The 18632-nt window shown below is 35.4% G+C and overlaps 1 protein-coding gene across 12 annotated transcripts in view; it reads left to right on the plus strand.

The window, feature by feature from the left end:
* LOC144966583 (uncharacterized) overlaps positions 1-18632 on the plus strand; it is a 199079-nt gene that overhangs the window by 67121 nt on the left and 113326 nt on the right. For 4 of the 12 annotated variants that reach the window (XM_078903273.1, XM_078903345.1, XM_078903359.1 and 1 more), the window contains 3 exons: positions 3584-3732; positions 9576-10643; positions 11423-11590. In XM_078903273.1, coding sequence (XP_078759399.1) covers positions 3584-3732; positions 9576-10643; positions 11423-11590 — 1385 coding nt within the window. Of the gene's footprint in view, positions 1-648; positions 829-1267; positions 1676-3583; positions 3733-5557; positions 5745-5930; positions 6205-9575; positions 10644-11422; positions 11591-18632 lie in introns of those variants that run through there. The other 8 variants (XM_078903316.1, XM_078903297.1, XM_078903307.1 and 5 more) reach the window with 8 other exon arrangements.

Consider the following 18632-nt stretch of genomic DNA (forward strand, 5'->3'; position numbering starts at 1 on the left):
ATAATAATAATAATAATAATAATAATAATAATAATAATAATAATAATAATAATAATAATAATAATAATAATAGTAGTAGTACTAATAATAATATTGATGATGATGATGATGATGATGATGATGATGATGATGATGATGATGATGATGATGATGATGATGATAATAACAATGATGATGATGATGAATGATGATGATGATGATGATGATGATGATGATGATGATGATGATGATGATGATAATGTTAACCTACTCATTTTACACATGAGCATGGTGAGACTGTGAGTAAAGAGCCTTTTCTAAGCACTCAACTATGCACAGCTCAGAGAGTGGGACCTTCCGATCCGAAGGCGAGTGCTATACCACTAGACCACAGCCGCACATACAGATAAATGACTCACTGTACTGTTTTTCTCTTGTTTTGATGTGTACAAGATAATCGATGATTATTCGTGTAATCCGTCTCGTTAATCCGAACATAACATTATATGGGAAACGGAGGTGTGAATTATCGAGATATGGCTTTTTGTGTAGACATCAACAAAGCGATTTCTCTACCAATGTGTTATTTGCTCATAGACCTGCTGTGTAACGTCCCATATTAATTGTTTTATTTTTTTCTTTTCAAAAGAGCTCCAATTGATACCTAACGGTCCAAATAATATTAAGAATGATTAGTGATTAGGCCTAGCTTATCAGTCTGTATCTTCTGACAGATGTGTTCAGTATGGAGAACTTGTGACACTTTCTGCGTTTTATATTTTCTTGTGACATATAACGGTTTGTTTATCAGCGGTATGATATCACGGGCATTGGATATTTTTTACATGGGTGACCCTTGATTCTATGGAATATTACACTCACTTAACCTTCTAGTGTTTTAAGATAGATAGTAATAACACGGTGTCTTTAGTCAGTCAGGCGTTGGATTAAGTTTTTCATAACTTTTGTTGACGAAATTTTTCCAAATCTTAATTGAACGGTGTTCATACGTCGACGCGTTATCTTCTTCTTTGAGCAATATTGAAATATAATATCTAGTATTGTAAATTTTCTATACCAGGCTAGTAAAATGTTCAAAATCACTTAAGGTCTGAATTTAAAAAAAAAAAAGAGAGAGAGAGAGAGAGAGAGAGAGAGAGAGAGAGAGAGAGAGAGAGAGAGAGAGAGAGAGAGAGAGAGAGAGAATGTCGAAGCTGGTTTTTCGGATAATGCTTTTATTTTTCCCTCAGTTTTATCCAGCAATACATGATTCACACAACCTTTTCAGATTAACATCAATTTATATATTTTTAAAGAGGGCTGGAAAGAGTAACCACCTTCTAAAAACCAAACAATAAAAAGAATCCCATGTCGTATTTACTGTACACGGGCATCGAGCCTACAACTTTCAACCCAACTCGCCCGAGCATTGACACCAAATTTGTATTTTTTCGACTCTCTCTAATTTTAATAATTGCTTTTAAAAGAGAATGAGGATACTATTGCTTTCACGAACGTGACAGTGTTTTTGTGCGTCTGCGCGTGCAGCCGTGTGATTATATAATTGGCATTTATCCAAATATAATGTACTTATTCCTGATATGAACGTGTTACACATAACAATCGGAGTGGGGATTGTACAACACAATGGCGAGATCCGGGAATTTCTCACCGCCAACACGTGTGCGTTGTATGTGTAAGTAATTGTAAATAAATGGTAATGTGGATTTTGTTTTGGTTTTGTTTTGTCTTTGTTGTTGGTATAGATATAATTAATTACTTCAATGTATTTTCATCTGTCGTAATATGATGGGACCTTTTCATGACAGAGATAGTATATTTTATAAGGGTTGCTTTATCGCATAGATACATAGATACCGACTAGACTTTATCACCAGCTAGATAGATAGATAGATAGATAGATAGATAGATAGATAGATAGATAGATAGATAGATAGATAGATAGATAGATAGATAGATAGATAGATAGATAGATAGATAGATTAGATAGATAGATAGAATAGATAGATAGATTTGATAGATGATAGATAGATAGATAGATAGATAGATAGATAGATAGATAGTAGATAGATAGATTAGATAGATAGATAGATAGATAGATAGATAGATAGATAGATAGATAGATAGATAGATAGATAGATAGATAGATAGATAGATAGAATAGATGTAGATAGTAGATAGATATGATAGTAGATAGAATAGATGATAGATAGATAGATAGATAGATAGATAAGAATAGATAGATTATGATAGAGAAGAATAGATAGATAGATAGATAGATAGATAGATTAGATAGATAGTGATAGATAGATAGATTAGATAGATAGATAGATTATAGATAGATAGATATGATTAGATAGATAGATAGATAGATGATAGATAGATAGATAGATAGATAGATAGTGATAGATAGATAGATAGATAGATAGATAGATAGATAGATAGATAGATAGTAGATGATAGATAGATAGATAGATAGATAGATAGATAGATAGATGATAGATAGATAGATAGATAGATAGATAGATCGATAGATAGATAGATAGATAGATAGATAGATAGATAGATAGATAGATAGATAGATAGATAGATAGATAGATAGGGTAGATAGATAGATAGATAGATAGATAGATAGATAGATAGATAGATAGATAGATAGATAGATAGATAGATAGTAGATAGGATAGATAGATAGATAGATAGATAGATGATAGATAGATAGATAGATAGATAGATAGATAGATAGATAGATAGATAGATAGATAGATAGATAGATAGATGAGATAGATAGATAGATTAGATATAGATGAGATAGTAGTAGATAGTAGATAGATAGAGTAGATAGATAGATAGGAGATGATAGATAGATAGATAGATAGATAGAGTAGATAGATAGATGATAGATAGAGTAGTGGATAGTGTAGATAGATGTAGTAGGTAGATAGAGTAGAGATAGATAGATAGATGTAGAGTAGTTAGGAGTAGAGTAGCAGGTAGTAGAGGAGGATGTATGAAATGGGGAGAAAGGAGAAGAGAAGAGAGAGAGAGAAGAGAGAGAGAGAGAGGAGGAGAGGAGAGAGAGGGGGAGAGGATGAGAGGAGACTATAAGAATGTAGGAGGGGAGACAGGTAGGGGGGTTGTGATGTGATGCATCTATAACAATTACAGTAATTACCAATAAGATTATGATAAATGAAAAACAACAAACAAAACCAAAAGAATTAAACTAAATTCACATCAATCACTCAATCAATCCTTTCACGACACTCTTATTCTTATTCACAATTCTTTATTATTCATCATTCCCGATAAAATTCATTCATTCAGTTATATCATCTTGCGATAAGTGACGTCCCGTTTCGTTTGCAACATGGAGTTTCACATTCCCATGTTGAAGTCTAATAATTAAAGATTACTGCTCCGTGAGTTTAATCAGCTACAATCAAAATTCCAAATGCCCTTACAAAAAAAACAAAAAACAAAACAATTAAGCAAAACAAACAAACAAACAAACAAACACGCATTTAACATACATTTTACCGGTGGTCAAACATCGTCAATGTTATTTCTTTTTTATCATCAGATTTGACAAATTCGCCCACAGAAGAACTTCAGACCCTCAACGCCTCTATTCTCAACGTGAGGAAATGGCTTCGGGGACGGAATGACACTCTCAAAAACATTTTAAATACTGACAGCAATAAAGTCCTGCAGGATTCGAGTGTTGTTCAGGTTAGATTCGATTCCTTAAACTGCAATATAAAATTCTTGAATTCCTGTATTTGAAATTTCGAACAAGTTCCCAAGGCCGCTGCGCGACCTTGGGAGCGCGCATTGGGAATTAGTTCGACATTTCACACCCAGAAATTCAGGAATCGTATTATAAATTAAACCCTCCACTGACGTTACTTATAGAACAGTAAAGTTGGTACCCCAAACGTAAACAAAGGTCGAGAAGCACATGGCAAACCACATGTTCCTGTCTTGACTGCTCACGTTCCAATGTGAATAATAGAAAGAAAATAACCTTTAAAATTTGGCTGTTAGGTGGCAAAAGAAACACATATTCATAAATACTCGATCATGCATCAAATAATGTCTAGATATGGATATTTTATGGAACAAAAGGTAAAATTTATCAAAAGTTACGTCTATCTATTTTTAGACCAGAGCAAACTATTGCGCTGGTATGAACAAAACGAGAATTATTTGGAGCCTGATTTTCATAATAATTTAGTCTTATATTATTATTTCTGCAACTGTTAGATTTTATGTAAACATATTTTCAATACTGACTCTGTATTGCCTACAACTCAAACTACAAAATTGGGAGACCTATATTGTGCGTAAATTATTCCGGTCCCTCACGGAAATCACTAGCAACTTGTTATTGTTTACGTTTGGGGCACCAACTTTACTGTTCTATTATCAATTCTTCTTATTCAATGATTGGTTCAATAATTCAACGATTTCAATTTCGTCATAAAAAAAAAACAACAAATAACAAAACCAAATTGTGATTACCACAACGGGAAGCGCCCGTCTTTAAAAAAAATGATCAGGTCATTTTTTTATTGTAACTCTCTTTCTAAACCCGGTGCTAATGATTGATAAAGCATTTTATAAGATTGCTCGTCGTTCCATATTATTTTAAATTGTTCGTCGTCAACGTGGAGAAAATAGAGATTTTGATTCTGCAAAGAACTTAAACATGCTAGAAATTGACTGTAAGCTTGAATTTAATAAACGAAGACTAAATAATGTGAACGTTATATCATTCATCTTTTTTTGTTGATAAAGGGGGAACCCAAAACGTCCACATTATGTCTTCGTTTATTAAATTGAAGCTTACATTCAATTTCACATTGTTATTTATTTATTCGAACTTTGAGCAGAAACATATACATTAAACATTGAAGATAAGCATAACCGCAATATTTTACTTTCTGGCACTGCATCTTTCACGCCTTCTTGTGAGAAGCTGCTTGGGGTTTCCTTAGGACTCCCAAGTCGTTCTTTCATTCGTTGGTAAAATATTATTTACTAGACTTTCATTGGTTATTGTAAAATATCACGGCCAATGATAATCTCGTCTGGATCGTTTTAGGCGCGGTAGGTCAAACTACACAAACAAGGGTTGCCAGTTTGGCATTTTAAATGCCAGATTCCAAAAATCTGGCATTTTTGAAAACCGTTTGGCATTAGAAAAATCATTTGGCATTTGGCATTTTCATTTGGCATTTTCTTTTCTTGTGTATTATACTTCAAATGACACCTTTTCTCAACCGTGGTGTAGTGGTTTAGCACTCCACTTAGTAGTCAGTAGGTAAAAAATTACCTCAACAGGAAATTTAGTATAATTCAAAAAAAAAAAAAAAAGAAAAGAAAAGAAAACACGCAAGCACCAGGATATGATAGTAAATTGTTTAGCAAAAGTGAGTAGTTTTTTAGTGGGGATGGGAGTCAACAGACTTTGGCATTTTTTGGAGTGTTTTGGCATTTTTGAGTCTTCCACTGGCATTTTGTTGAAAAATAATCTGGCAACCCTTACACAAACACACACTTGGCGAGTGGCAAGCGGGGAAACCCTGATACGAGAGAAGAACGAAGCAGACTGTGTCAACTGTCAACTGAAAACTAAAATCGGATTCCAACAACAGAGACGCACGGATGGATACTCTTGCGTTCAGTTCAAAATGTGTGCCCGTATCAGTATCAGTGTTTGTGATTTGTAATTGAGTAAGGTTTGTATTACCGTCATTATTACCGACATCAAACTAGTCTAGTCAAGCACAATCCCATTTCCATTTGGTGAATAATTGAATTATATCTATCATATAGAAATAATTCGTGCATAGCGAACAATTTATCGTGTTCGCCGGTCGGTGTAAATTAAAAAAGATCTCGTTTCGTTGTTGGGTGTTGGGTTTGACAGTAAAAAAATAGAACGGGCAACCTTGTCTATTCCTTAGCCTTAGCCCAAGGCACTCATAATATTTTTATGTTTTCGATAGGGAAGGAAACGTTGAGGAGTATTCATGATGTCTAGCCCTGGACACTCATCATTCAGTTCATCCGCTCATCATGTCTGCTTCATTCATAATAATAATAAGATTTTATTGTGCTAAGAAGACTAAGGCTAAGGCTAAGACATCTATTTTCTTCATTTGTGGAAGCTATTCTGAAAGAAACGTGTCTTACGAAGTTAGTTAAACGGAGTCAACTCTGAATAACAGTACACAGTTATCCAGAGTAGTCGCAATAATCTAAGATAGACGTCTAGTTTTCTCAGATTCAGAGTCCAGTATCAAGTTGGGTTTTTTTTGATAGAATGTGTTCCTTTTTTTTTAATCTGGTGGGGAAAGTTTATAGGCTTGCTAGTTTGACGATTTTAGTGCCAAATTCTTTTAAAACCTTGGACATTTGTCATCTTCTACTATCGCACCAAATAGTTTGTTCAATTTATTTCAATTTTAGCAAAGCTTTACCAGTTTACCAAACAAAAGTATCCATGGTGGTGTCATGAACAGTAGGGATAAGACTTTTGTGTGAAAGTCAAGAAAATTAAGTAAAACGTTTAGTGTTTAATATCACCCCAAAAATTTGCCTTTCTGCTAAAGACTAATAAGTAGTAGTAGGGACTTTTATGATTTCGCAACACATGTTCCGAATTCAGTTCAGTTTATCAATTAGATTTTTTAACCAGACATATATGACAGGTGGTGGCTTTCATTAAACTAACCAAACAACCCACTGATTACGAGGAGGGGTGGTGTGTGTATCTTACTCATAATGATAATGCTGCAAACTTATATAGCACTGTAACTCCGAGACATCACACCTAAGCGCTTGAATTACAAATTATTGTGGCTGAAACATATTCACTCACAACACAACACATATCAGACTCCTATCCTACTTCTTATATCATCTATCTACTAAAATTGAACATAAGTTTTAATTTTAAGTGAGCGTTTATAAAGATTCTTTTTCACAAATGCTCTGTAGTAAGATGTTTCAAACAGAGAGCCCAAAAAGAGAAAAGGATCTCATTCCAGCATTTTTCCGTATTCGAGGGACAACTAGTTTGGTGGAATCACTGGCCGAACGTAAGGGGCTGTGTTTTGGAATCTCTCAATTAGTTCCAAAAGGTAGGAAGGAGCAGTATTTTCAAGACAACAACACTCAAATGCAAGCCTTGAATTTAATCCTTTTCTCAACACTCAGCCTTGGAAGGTCATGAAGCAGAGGTCGAGCAGAATCACACTCACACTTACGCTTCAAGAATACCAGTCTGGCAGCACTGTACTGGACAATCTAATGACGACTCAGATTTTGTTGCAATAACAGCAAGCAACAGAGTATTTCAATAATCCATTTTCAACAGCTCAAGGGAAACAGCCAGTTGTTTGATCACATACTCAGATTTGAACCGTCTAATGGGCACAATCTCTCTTAGTTGGAAAAAGAGAGATCTAACCAAATTATAAACCCGATGCTCCATTGACAGTCCAGGGTCTAAGAATGTGCTGAGGTGTTTCACTTTTCAACAACTTGAATGGAAGACTCCCTTAGCTTCAAATCTGATTCCCTTTCCCACTTATTGTTCCCCACATACAGCACCTCCTTTTTAGCATCATTCAGTTTCAGTCTGTTCTCATTCTTCCATTTCTATACAATTTGGATACACTTTTTACTAATGTCTGACACTCCTTGCAAATTTCTCTTATTGGAGATGCAGTACAACTGCGTATCATCAGCATATTGATGGTAAGACAGACCAAAACTTCTGATGAGTTTAGACAGTGGGCCAATGTACAGAACAAAAAGAACCGGTCCAAGTCCTGGGAGACCCCACAATTAAGAATGATTTCTTCAGATCTATATTCATTCACCATGATAATCTGTTCACGGTTAAGCAAGTATGGCTTAAACCAATCAAACGCTGCACCAGACATGCCATAAGTAATTTCAAGATGTTTGAGGAGAAGATTGTGATTGATCATGTCAAAAATGGAAGACAGATCTATTAATATTAGTATTGTCATAAATGGACCAAAAAAATTTGTTTTGTGTTGATGGTTATATCTAGTATTCAATCTACCTCAGTGAACAAGCCAAAATTTAGTATATAATTTAATAATAATTAAACTAATATTAACAATCAAGCAAACATTGAGAATAGTAATGAAAATAAATCTTTTTGTGTTGGGTGGCTTATAATTTGTAATCTCCTATTAATGGCATAATAATATTGTTACAGTGAGTGAAAAAAATGAGACAAAGAATATAAATCACTTCCTCACAGATAATAAAGAAATGAAGATATTGAAGTCTCCATAAATGAAAAGACAATTTTAGTTTGGGATGCCAAAATCGTGGTCTTCCTACAGACAAAAGCTGGTCAATTTGGCCAGGAAGACCCCAAACTCTAGCCAAAATCTACCATTCTTTGCTAAGGAGACCAAAATTGTGGTCTCCTAGTCTCTACCATTAATACCAAATTAAGAATATTAACTTTAGGACTCAACTCCAGTGAATCAGTACGACTCTATTCTTCATCACTCATTATTTGCGACCCGACTCTGGATAGCTGTGTACAGAGTCGACTCTGTGAATAACCACAGACTAGTCTTAGTATCAAGGAAAGCCTTTGGGAACTTGAATTAAAACATCGTTTTTTACCAATTCCTTCAACTTCTACTCTTAGCCCAGATGGTTTTCGTTTTCAATCTACAGCACAGGGGACACGTCTGATTATATTCTCTTGTTGACCAAGTCAGGGCAGCCAATTTAAGACAAATGAAAGGATTTTTTAACATCCAAATAACTTTATTGGTCATGAAAGAAAAGTTCTTTCAAAAGATGACAGTGAATATAGTATAATAGTATAAAAGTAAAATCCAGTATGAGTTGTGAAATTTGTCAAATTAACATGACTCTGAGTAGCATGACTCTAGTATTTCTCAATCAATTTCTTTGCTCACATAAACTGTTTATAGTAATTCGACATTTTAATTATTTTTACCACAAGGTGATTCGGTATGCCACATTAAAAGAATGTTTTACTTATTTTTCGTGTTTGCTTTAAATTTTTTATTCACAGACTGGTTCCGTTATGTAGAACACGTACAAACCACTTGAAAGCACATTGTTTATTGCTGGGACCTTAGTGGTTACCAAGCCTTTTGATACCATAACTCACCTGTTCTATGTTTATATTAGTAGCACACATTTGAGAGGGTAAAAATTATGTGTTAATTGTTTTTATTATTATTATTATTACTGTGTGAGTGGGACAGTTGTAATCTCAATGTTAAGATTTGATATACTTTATCTTACCTCAGTTTTTATGAACATAAATTTTTTTCATAATGTAAATTTCTCTTTAGAGTTATCTTAACTGTAGTGATAGATTATTATTGTGGTAAGGCAAACACTAGAGAACAATATTGGGTGGTTGGGTTGATAAATCTTTTAATTTTTCAAAGGTGAACAGGAATTGTTCCAGCAATAACCCAAAGAATAAAAAGCAAAATACAGTTTTAAAGTTTTTGTTTGTTTTTACTTTACAGAGACTGATATCAGATGCAAGACTTCAACAGGAAGGCGTTGATGTTCTTCTTGATCGAGGTCACAGATTTCTTGCCCAACGTGCAAATATTGTCCTTGAGGTGGATTTAGAAAATCTTGTCTTTCTATGGAATTCCTATGTTGAGGACTTGAGGAAATTTTATAAATCATACTGCAAGGAGACAGACGGTAAAGAATCAGTGAATAATCCCAAGAGCACAGAGTTGCATTCTTTAATAAAGGATAGCAATAGTCAGTCTTGTTCAAGTTTGAAATCAGAAAACAGCAATTTTAGTGATAATTTGTTCCTGGGCTCCAGTCCAATTAATGATTTTCAGGAATATGATAGTATTTATGTTTCTGAAGGCAGTGATTTCAAATTGAGAGAGAAAAATTCATTGGAAATTACGGATAAGACTTCCTTGAAGTCTGTCAGTGACACCAGCTGTGGTGATTCAGGCGATCTTACACTTGCTGATTTGTTGACATGTGATAATCCTTTGCATATTTTGGATTTATCGACACAGCATTCTATTAAGCATTCTTCATCTGAGGGTGACTTCCGGAACCAAAATGGTGCTGATAAGGGCAACTATTTACAAAGATCATCCTCTGATATAAGAGGAAATCGGGTGAACGCTTCAACTCCAGAGTCTGAGAAAATGGAGATGGAAGCAGCTGAAGAGTTTACCACAGATTTCGACCCACGGTCTACCTCTTCATCTTTGAGTTTAGATGTTGCCATGAGCAGGGAAAGAGAATCTTCTGGCAGTCCTAAGGGCAGCTCAGAAGGTCTTTCAGCAATTTTCGACAAACCATGCCACCAGCTCATGGATTGCATCCATTTGGGATCACCTACAGAACCAAAACGGAGACGCAGGTTGTTAGATCCACCCTCCAGTGTCAGCAGTATCAGTAGTAGGTCAGGATCTCCCATAAGTCTTAAAGACAGTGGATCCAACACTCCGACTAGTACGCTGGGGCGGGCAGATCGCCAAAATGACCTGTGGAATGCTATTGGAAATATTGACAACTTCCTCTTGGATAAAGACATTTTGGAAGCTTGCAAGGTAATTTATCATCACTTGATTGAAAATATGTTATAGTTTATATTTATTATATTTTTGATAAGAGATTTTCGAACTATCGTGATCACGAAATGGTCAATAGTCCATTCAAATGAATATATGAGCAAGGAGCTGTTTCAGAACCACTTCTCAAGTACCTTTGACAAAAAGGGAAGGTTAGACAGAGTAGTAGTTTTTAAGATTGCTTTGACAAAGGTCGTACTTCTTTACAAGGGATTTTATGATTTTATTATTGCTGTTTAGCTCTCCTCACAATGATTTTTTTTTTTTTTTCATTATTTAAAGGATTTTTCCCCCTTGTAAACTTATACCTTTTTTTGAGAAGAGCTTTGATGGGGGTGCAGCAGGAACCTTCAGAAAGTGAAAATCACCTTCTTAGCTAACATGATACTGCATGCCTGCTGGCAAGATGTCAAATGGATTTACAGAGTATTGCAGTTCAGTAGCGACCTGCAGGATTCAAGGCCCATTTTTCTCAATATTTTTCTGTGCAAGAGATACAAAACTGTTTTTTGTATTCACTGTGCAGCTGGTCAGGGGTAATTGCATGAGTCATTTCTTAAACTATGGACCAATGAAAAGAAGATAAAAAATATCATTTCAAAATGTTATGTATAACCTTATAACTCTGATTTACCCATCAGGGCTCATGGAATTGATATTTTGATCTGCCTATGTTTCATCACTAAATGCCTCTGTTTACATTAGATAATTCAATATTCCCTTGTATCATCGTTGATGCAAACCGTACTTTCTTTTAGTCGACAGAGAAAGACCTGTCTGGTGCTGATGAGGATTGTATTGGTGCTCCAAGTGTTTCGTTTGCTGAGTTTTTACAACAATACTCAGAGCTCATAGATTGGTTGAACCAAATGCACAAAGTTGTCCAACGGGAGGTTACTAGTCTTTCAGAGAAATACATGAATCAGGTATGTTGTTATCTTCAACTTTTATATCTTGTGTTATGACACTCACTTTGGATCTGTAGATCCCTGGTTCAGTACCTTTGTAGTAGCACAAAGAAGTTGATGACTTGGAGAAGGCTCTACTTTCTTTTTTTTTTTCTCCCTCATTTCACTCAGATGTAAAATGTGTACCTGACTGATAATGATGTATATCAGTAGAAAAAAATTCTGGTAACTCCTACTTACAGACACCATGTCTCGTCATATTTGTTAGCTTTGCTGTTGGTTTGGGACCCCTTGTAACGTGCTTTGAGTTTGAGCACAATTTGTGGATATTGTGTATGTTAGATAAAAACTATTACATTTCGGAAGAGGAGTAATACAATTTCAATCGGAGAAAGAGAGAAAAATTCACGATAGAAGGAGAAACATTATTTACTGAGTTTCAGGGTTTAAATTCCAAACCATCAAGGATAAAAATTATACAATCCTCCAACGAATATATTTTCTTCTTTTGACTGAGTATGGAATAACATAATCCCTAACAATTTTTTAAAATAAAAACCACCTCATCATACGAGTATTCATAACAATGACGCCGCGTGATATCATTCAAACTGACAGCAACTCACCAACCCTCGCAAGGAAAAACCACATCCGCTACACGGATCGCTATTTCTCCAACACCCTATGAATACAAACTGTTTTATAAAATACACCAAAGCTCAGTTACTGTGCATTGATACAATATCGCACCATAAGACCATTATTTCTAATGCACTAATCACACACATTTCAAAGCTAGGTATAAGAAACCCAAAATGTGCTTGTGATAATTTTGTGAAGAAATACAAGAGGGGAACCAGGGGAGGTAAGAAGAAGAAGAAATCCCATTCACCAAGTCAACCACTCCCGTCGTCACTACCATCACCAACGCTATCCACACCATGTATCGACACACACACCACCACCACCACTACCATCCACACCATCACCGCCAACAGTACCAACAGGACCAACTCAACAACAAGCCGCCCTCTTACCACTATTCCCTCACCTATGTCGCTACCATTATCATCATCACCATCACCACCACTAACCGAAATCACTAAAAAAGAACTCAGCCCGTCTTATAACATTCCTGTTTACTCAAACGCACGTAGACATACAGCGAAATTTAAAAAAGCGTCAAAAAGACCGCGCAATCTTTTAACCATCATCAACAACAGGCCACCCCTCTGTCTCGTCCACATAAACGCAAGATCCATTAAAAACAAATGTCACGAGATCCATGACCTAATTATAGATCGTCATATTGATATATTGTGCATTACGGAAACCTGGCTTCAGGATAAACAGGATGACCACTACATTACCACCGCCTGTCCCAATACGCATACCTGGAAATCGCTACCACGACCTGGGAGAAAAGGGGGTGGTATTGCCTTTATTTATAGTCTTGCTATCACCAACACCACTTTCACTCCTCTTACAAGAGAAAACTACGAATCTGCATGCCTTTCCTTCCAATCCGACTCTGCCACTTTCTCCATCATTACTATCTATCGACCGCCGAATACATCCAATACTAAGTTTGTAGCGGAATTTCAAAATGATATCTTAGACTTCAACCTTAAAAGTTCACCATATATTTTTATTGGAGATTTCAACATACATTTTAATTCCACTTCTCCGACAGTCACCAAAATCAAGAAAATCCTACACGACAACGATTTACACCAGCACATCACCGAGACAACACACCAGGCCGGCAACATCATTGATTGGGTCATCTCCCCTGCGTCAAGTAATAGAATAAGAAAGACCGAAGTTGTTGACCTAGCGATATCCGATCACAAAGTTTTATTTGTGGATATCGCATTAAAGAAAGTTGATCTCCCGAAACGAAACATAACAACAAGGAATTATAGACAAATTGATATCAGTGGTTTACAAGATAGCATTCGTGACGTCATAAATGAGGTTAAAAATATAAACGACTACAACAAATTATTGCGATCTATTATTGACCGTGAGGCACCGCCACAATGTCGGGTCGTATCGAATCGACCACACTCGCGATGGTTCAATTCCGAGATAAAGGAATTAAAGAGAAAAAAGAGACAGGCTGAAAGGAAATGGCGAAAGAGTGGCCTAACGGTATTTAAAGATATCTACAAAGCAGCTAAGTCGGCTCTTTATAACGCCATCACATGCGCAAAAAAGGCCCACTACAACGAAAAATTTCAAAGCATTACATCTTGCAAAGAACTGTTTTCCACCGCAAACGACCTTCTTGGCAGTAAGAAATCCACACCCCTTCCATCGTCTAGAAATAACACCGAACTAGCTCAAAATTTTGCCAACTATTTCCACGACAAGATAAAATCCATTAGGGAAAACTTAGACAATACATCATCATCATCGTCACCGAGCTTTGGACCATTCCATGGAACGCCACTACATGTTTTCGATCCAACCACTGAAGATGAAGTGAAGTCAGCCATTTTAGATAGCCCATCAAAATATTGTGACTTATTAGACCCCATCCCAACTAGTATTCTTAAGACTTGTATTGAAGAACTGTTACCAACAATAACTGAACTTATAAATAATTCGTTTGTCTCAGGTAGTGTCCCCGACTCGTTTAAACGTGCCATTGTTAAACCACTATTAAAGAAGTCCGATCTAAATGTAAACGAACTGAAAAATTACAGACCTGTCTCCAACCTTCCATATCTATCCAAAGTGCTTGAACGCATTGTGTTAAAAAGACTTTTGTATCATATCCATCTAAATAATTTAAGTGAAATTTTCCAATCTGCCTATAAATCACATCATAGCACTGAAACTGCCCTTTTAAAAGTATGCACTGATATTCTTAATAGTATTGACAAAAATCATGTCTGTTTATTGACTATGTTGGACCTTTCGGCTGCATTTGACACCATTGATCACGAGATACTTATTAAACGATTAGAAATTACTTTTGGAATTAGAGACACTGCGCTTAGTTGGTTTAAATCATACCTAACATCAAGATCTCAGTCGGTTCTGATCGATGGCGCAGTATCAGAAACATTTCCTCTAAATTACGGCGTTCCGCAGGGGTCTGTCCTTGGTCCTGTTATTTTTTACTCTTTATACTCAACCTCTTTCGGATATTTTTGTTAAAAATAAATTAATGTATCATTTCTATGCTGATGACACTCAGATCTATGTAAGCGATATCCCTAGTAATATCCCATCATTAATTACCCGTGTTGAAGACTGTATTAGAGATGTTAAATGCTGGATGGAAATTAACAAGTTAAAGCTGAATAATGAAAAGACAGAGGTGATGGTGTGTGGTAGAAAAAGTGTTTTGAAAGATGATTTTCTGAAGTTTACTCTAAATATAAATGGGTGCACAATTAACCTCTCAACGTGTGTGAAAAACCTCGGGGTAATGCTAGATCAACATATGACTATGCAGGCACAGTTTGATTCTCTATGTAGAAGTTTGACAATAGGCTTAAAAAGAATTGCTTCAGTTAGACCTTTCCTAACAAGAGAAGTAACATGCAAACTAATAACATCTTTCATACTATCTAAAATAGATTACTGTAATTCGTTAATCTCGAATGTAAGCAACGATAAAATATCACGCCTTCAAAGTATCCAGAATGCGGCTGCTAAATTGATTTTAAGAAAGAAGATAACATCCTACTCGTTGCCACTTTTGTATGAGCTGCATTGGTTACCAGTTAATGTGAGAATCGAATTCAAACTAGCAGTATTGTGCTATAAGTGCCTTAATGATCAAGCACCATTGTATATTACTGAATTTTTAGAAACTTATAAGCCAACGAGGAGTCTACGTTCTGCACTAGATTCTACAAAATTAATTGTTACAAATAGATATAAATACAAATTTTACGGCGGCAGATCGTTCAGTCACGTCGGACCTTCCATCTGGAACTCTCTTCCTAAAAGAATAAGAGAAGCGCAGTCCTTATCAATATTTAAATCAAAGTTAAAACACCATCTCTTTGTTAAAACACATCTTGATTAATGCATCTTTGTAATTTGACCCCAATATGAATGTTAATTTAGTTTATGTTATTATATCATTATTTTATATTATTTCTGTATTTGACATAGCATGTGGATGTATTATAACATATCTTGTATTAATGACTTTATGTTTAGTTATTACATTGTTGTATAATGATAATATTATGTTGATGTAGTTTGTATAATGTTTCATTTGTATAATAATGTCACTGTATTATTGTTTCGCGCATTGAGCATCACTCAGTGATGAAAATGCGCGTTATAAATGTCATGTATTATTATTATTAAAATATATGTCATCAGTCCTTTGACATCCTTTGTGTGCGTATTATAAATGAAATAATGTGGCATCAAGATATGTAACATGATGGTGATAGTTTAATCTGCTTTTTTCACTTAGGTTTGGATTTTTTAAATTTATTGGCTATAGAACACTAATTTTGTTTCAATTGTGACAATCAAGAAAATGAAAAAATAAAATAACAGCAAAAGCTGGCCAGATAACAAATATAAAGCTGGTCTGATTAGATTATAGAAATCGTGGTTTGGAATTTTTACCTTTTTAGAGAGCTACATTTTTTTAACCTACCTAATATGGAATTAATTGATATTTCACGTTCAACGGCCGCATGTCAAGAATGGAGACCAGCGAATAAAATAAAAGAAATGTGGCTATAATGCATTTCTATATCATTAAAAAGCAAGAAGTAAAAGAATGTGTGTTTTGCTTAACAATAGGGGCTTACTATTTCCCATTTTAGTTCTCATTAACTAACACAGGAACTTCAATCAGACAATGCAAGAACACTCCACAGTTATTTCTCATAAAGCCACGATCTAGATAAGATACCAATCTTTGACCAATGAATATAATATGATTATAATATACCATCAAAAGATCCAAGAGTCAGAGCTTTTTTGACAATGTACCAGGCGGCGAGTCGTCCTGGAGTTGATAATTGTATTGAAATATCGAGGATTTATGATGAAGTTTAATACCGAGTCTGAATCATGGAGATGTTTTGAAAGGAGCTGCTTTTGTTGGTGTGAGAATTCCATTGAAATGACCTGTATTGTATTGAGATTATTTTCATCAGTTATATGAATTTATGAGAGGGCTATTCAAAGTGATTGAGGCATATGGGCCAGTGTAGATTGAGCTTAGTTATTTATTATTTTAGTTTTAACTGTGTGATAGCCAGACTAAATGTGGCGCATACAGCGAAACAATACCCAAAACATAAACGATTAAACAACTTTTTAAATCAAAATATAATCTTCGTTTCGGCCCTTGGCCTTCACTAGTGGATAAGCAAAACATGCAGAAAATAATGTGAGAGAGGGGAGGGGAGGAGAGTAAAACTCCCTGTTGGTTTATTTAAATTTAAATTATATTTTCTTTACAGTTTCGCTGGCTCACTTATTTATACACTTGGTTTTTGAGTCAGAGTTATTTTCATGTCATAGTTCTTCCATGTAGGTAACTGGTTTATAATTACTCTTGGTCTATCCAACTTTTCACCAAGTGTATACTAACTGTGTCTGTTAACTGTAAAAGGGTTAAGTTGCTACGAGCACAACAACAAAATCTATGTCGTGTGTCATTTTTGAATTTGGACTAAAACTAAAACAACAATTCTTGTAGCACTCTTTGTTCTGATGTTTGATGGATTGATGAACGATCTATCTCATTATATACTGTATTTCTTCCCCCCGTCCCTCTCATTGCCTTAATTATTGCTGGGGGGACGCCATTAGCAGTTGATATCCTTATTCTTTGTGAAACCTGATCCGAGCAAATACAAGTTTCAGCTTAAAATAATGTCGGAAATTATGTATCTCGTTTCTAATCCCCTTGACCCAGTACTGCCATCGAGTGTGTTTTTAAACTAATTAACTTTCAAGAAAAATTTGCTGTCTTTTAAATAATAGAAAAGATAACGCATTCGGTACCTTAAAATGAGCTGTCATTTGCCATCGGTTTTTTAGCTTCTATACTGTCAGATAAGGATTATCATTTCCCACCGTTGCCACGTTTTCGCCCATTTCTGTCAATGTTTTCTTTTTCTATTCTCTCTATTGTCTTACATTGATCGTCTCAAATTTCCTACCTCATTCTACGTTATCCTGTATAGTAAGTAATGGATTCAACATTCATTTTCTGTTATGGTAAATGTTTGCATGTTTTTTCTTCGTAACGGGCCCATTTACATATAATCAATCAGTGCCTGCTAACTCTGCAGCGCTGTAACTCCTTAGCTTTACAATACTTTACATTGTCCGTTTGTATCGAGTTACTCACCTATTCACGTGTTGGCATTGTGAATGGTGGATCTGATATGAAGGCCAATTAACATTGGCTTTCATCCAACGCTCGCCAATTTCTCAACGCTTTAGTGCTACTTACTGGCGTCAGTGCCATTTCACCACCTGGTATTTAGTAGTACTCTGCCACATCGTTATGCCTTTATCATGTACGTATTGTTGTTTAGCGAATGTTCCGTTTGGTTACAAATACTTAGAACATCTGGTTTGCCGACATGTCGGTACTCTACTATTACTCTAGGTAATCTACTATGTATCCTCTTCATTGAACGCAATACACACATGTCATAACTTCACTGAGCCTCATTTTTTTTGTGGAGAGGGGTGGTATTTTTGGCATCAAGCTCCTCGATTTTATACTTGTCTTTGTCGATTAAAAACAGCGTTGTATGGACAAGGGGGGGGGGGGGGGGGGGGGGGGGGTTCGTAGTGCGAAATACGATTTTATTTTGATGATTAGTCAAAATGATTAATATTTCTATTTATGTTTAGTACATATATTTATATGGTTCTTTCTGCTAGTCGTGTTTTGAGGAGTTGTGTAGTATCAGTTTCTATTATTAATCAGACACGGCCTACATTGTCGAAATATGACCAAAGAACTATTTATCGTTAGATGAAGACGATCACCATTTTGTCAAAAATATTTAACCCGGGATGTCTTAGGAGTGTTAGGTTTGAGACT

The sequence above is a fragment of the Berghia stephanieae genome, chromosome 1, assembly GCF_034508935.2.
Source record: "Berghia stephanieae isolate SIO BIC M18660-M18661 chromosome 1, UCSD_Bste_1.3, whole genome shotgun sequence".
NCBI classification, from domain to species: Eukaryota; Metazoa; Mollusca; class Gastropoda; order Nudibranchia; family Aeolidiidae; genus Berghia; species Berghia stephanieae.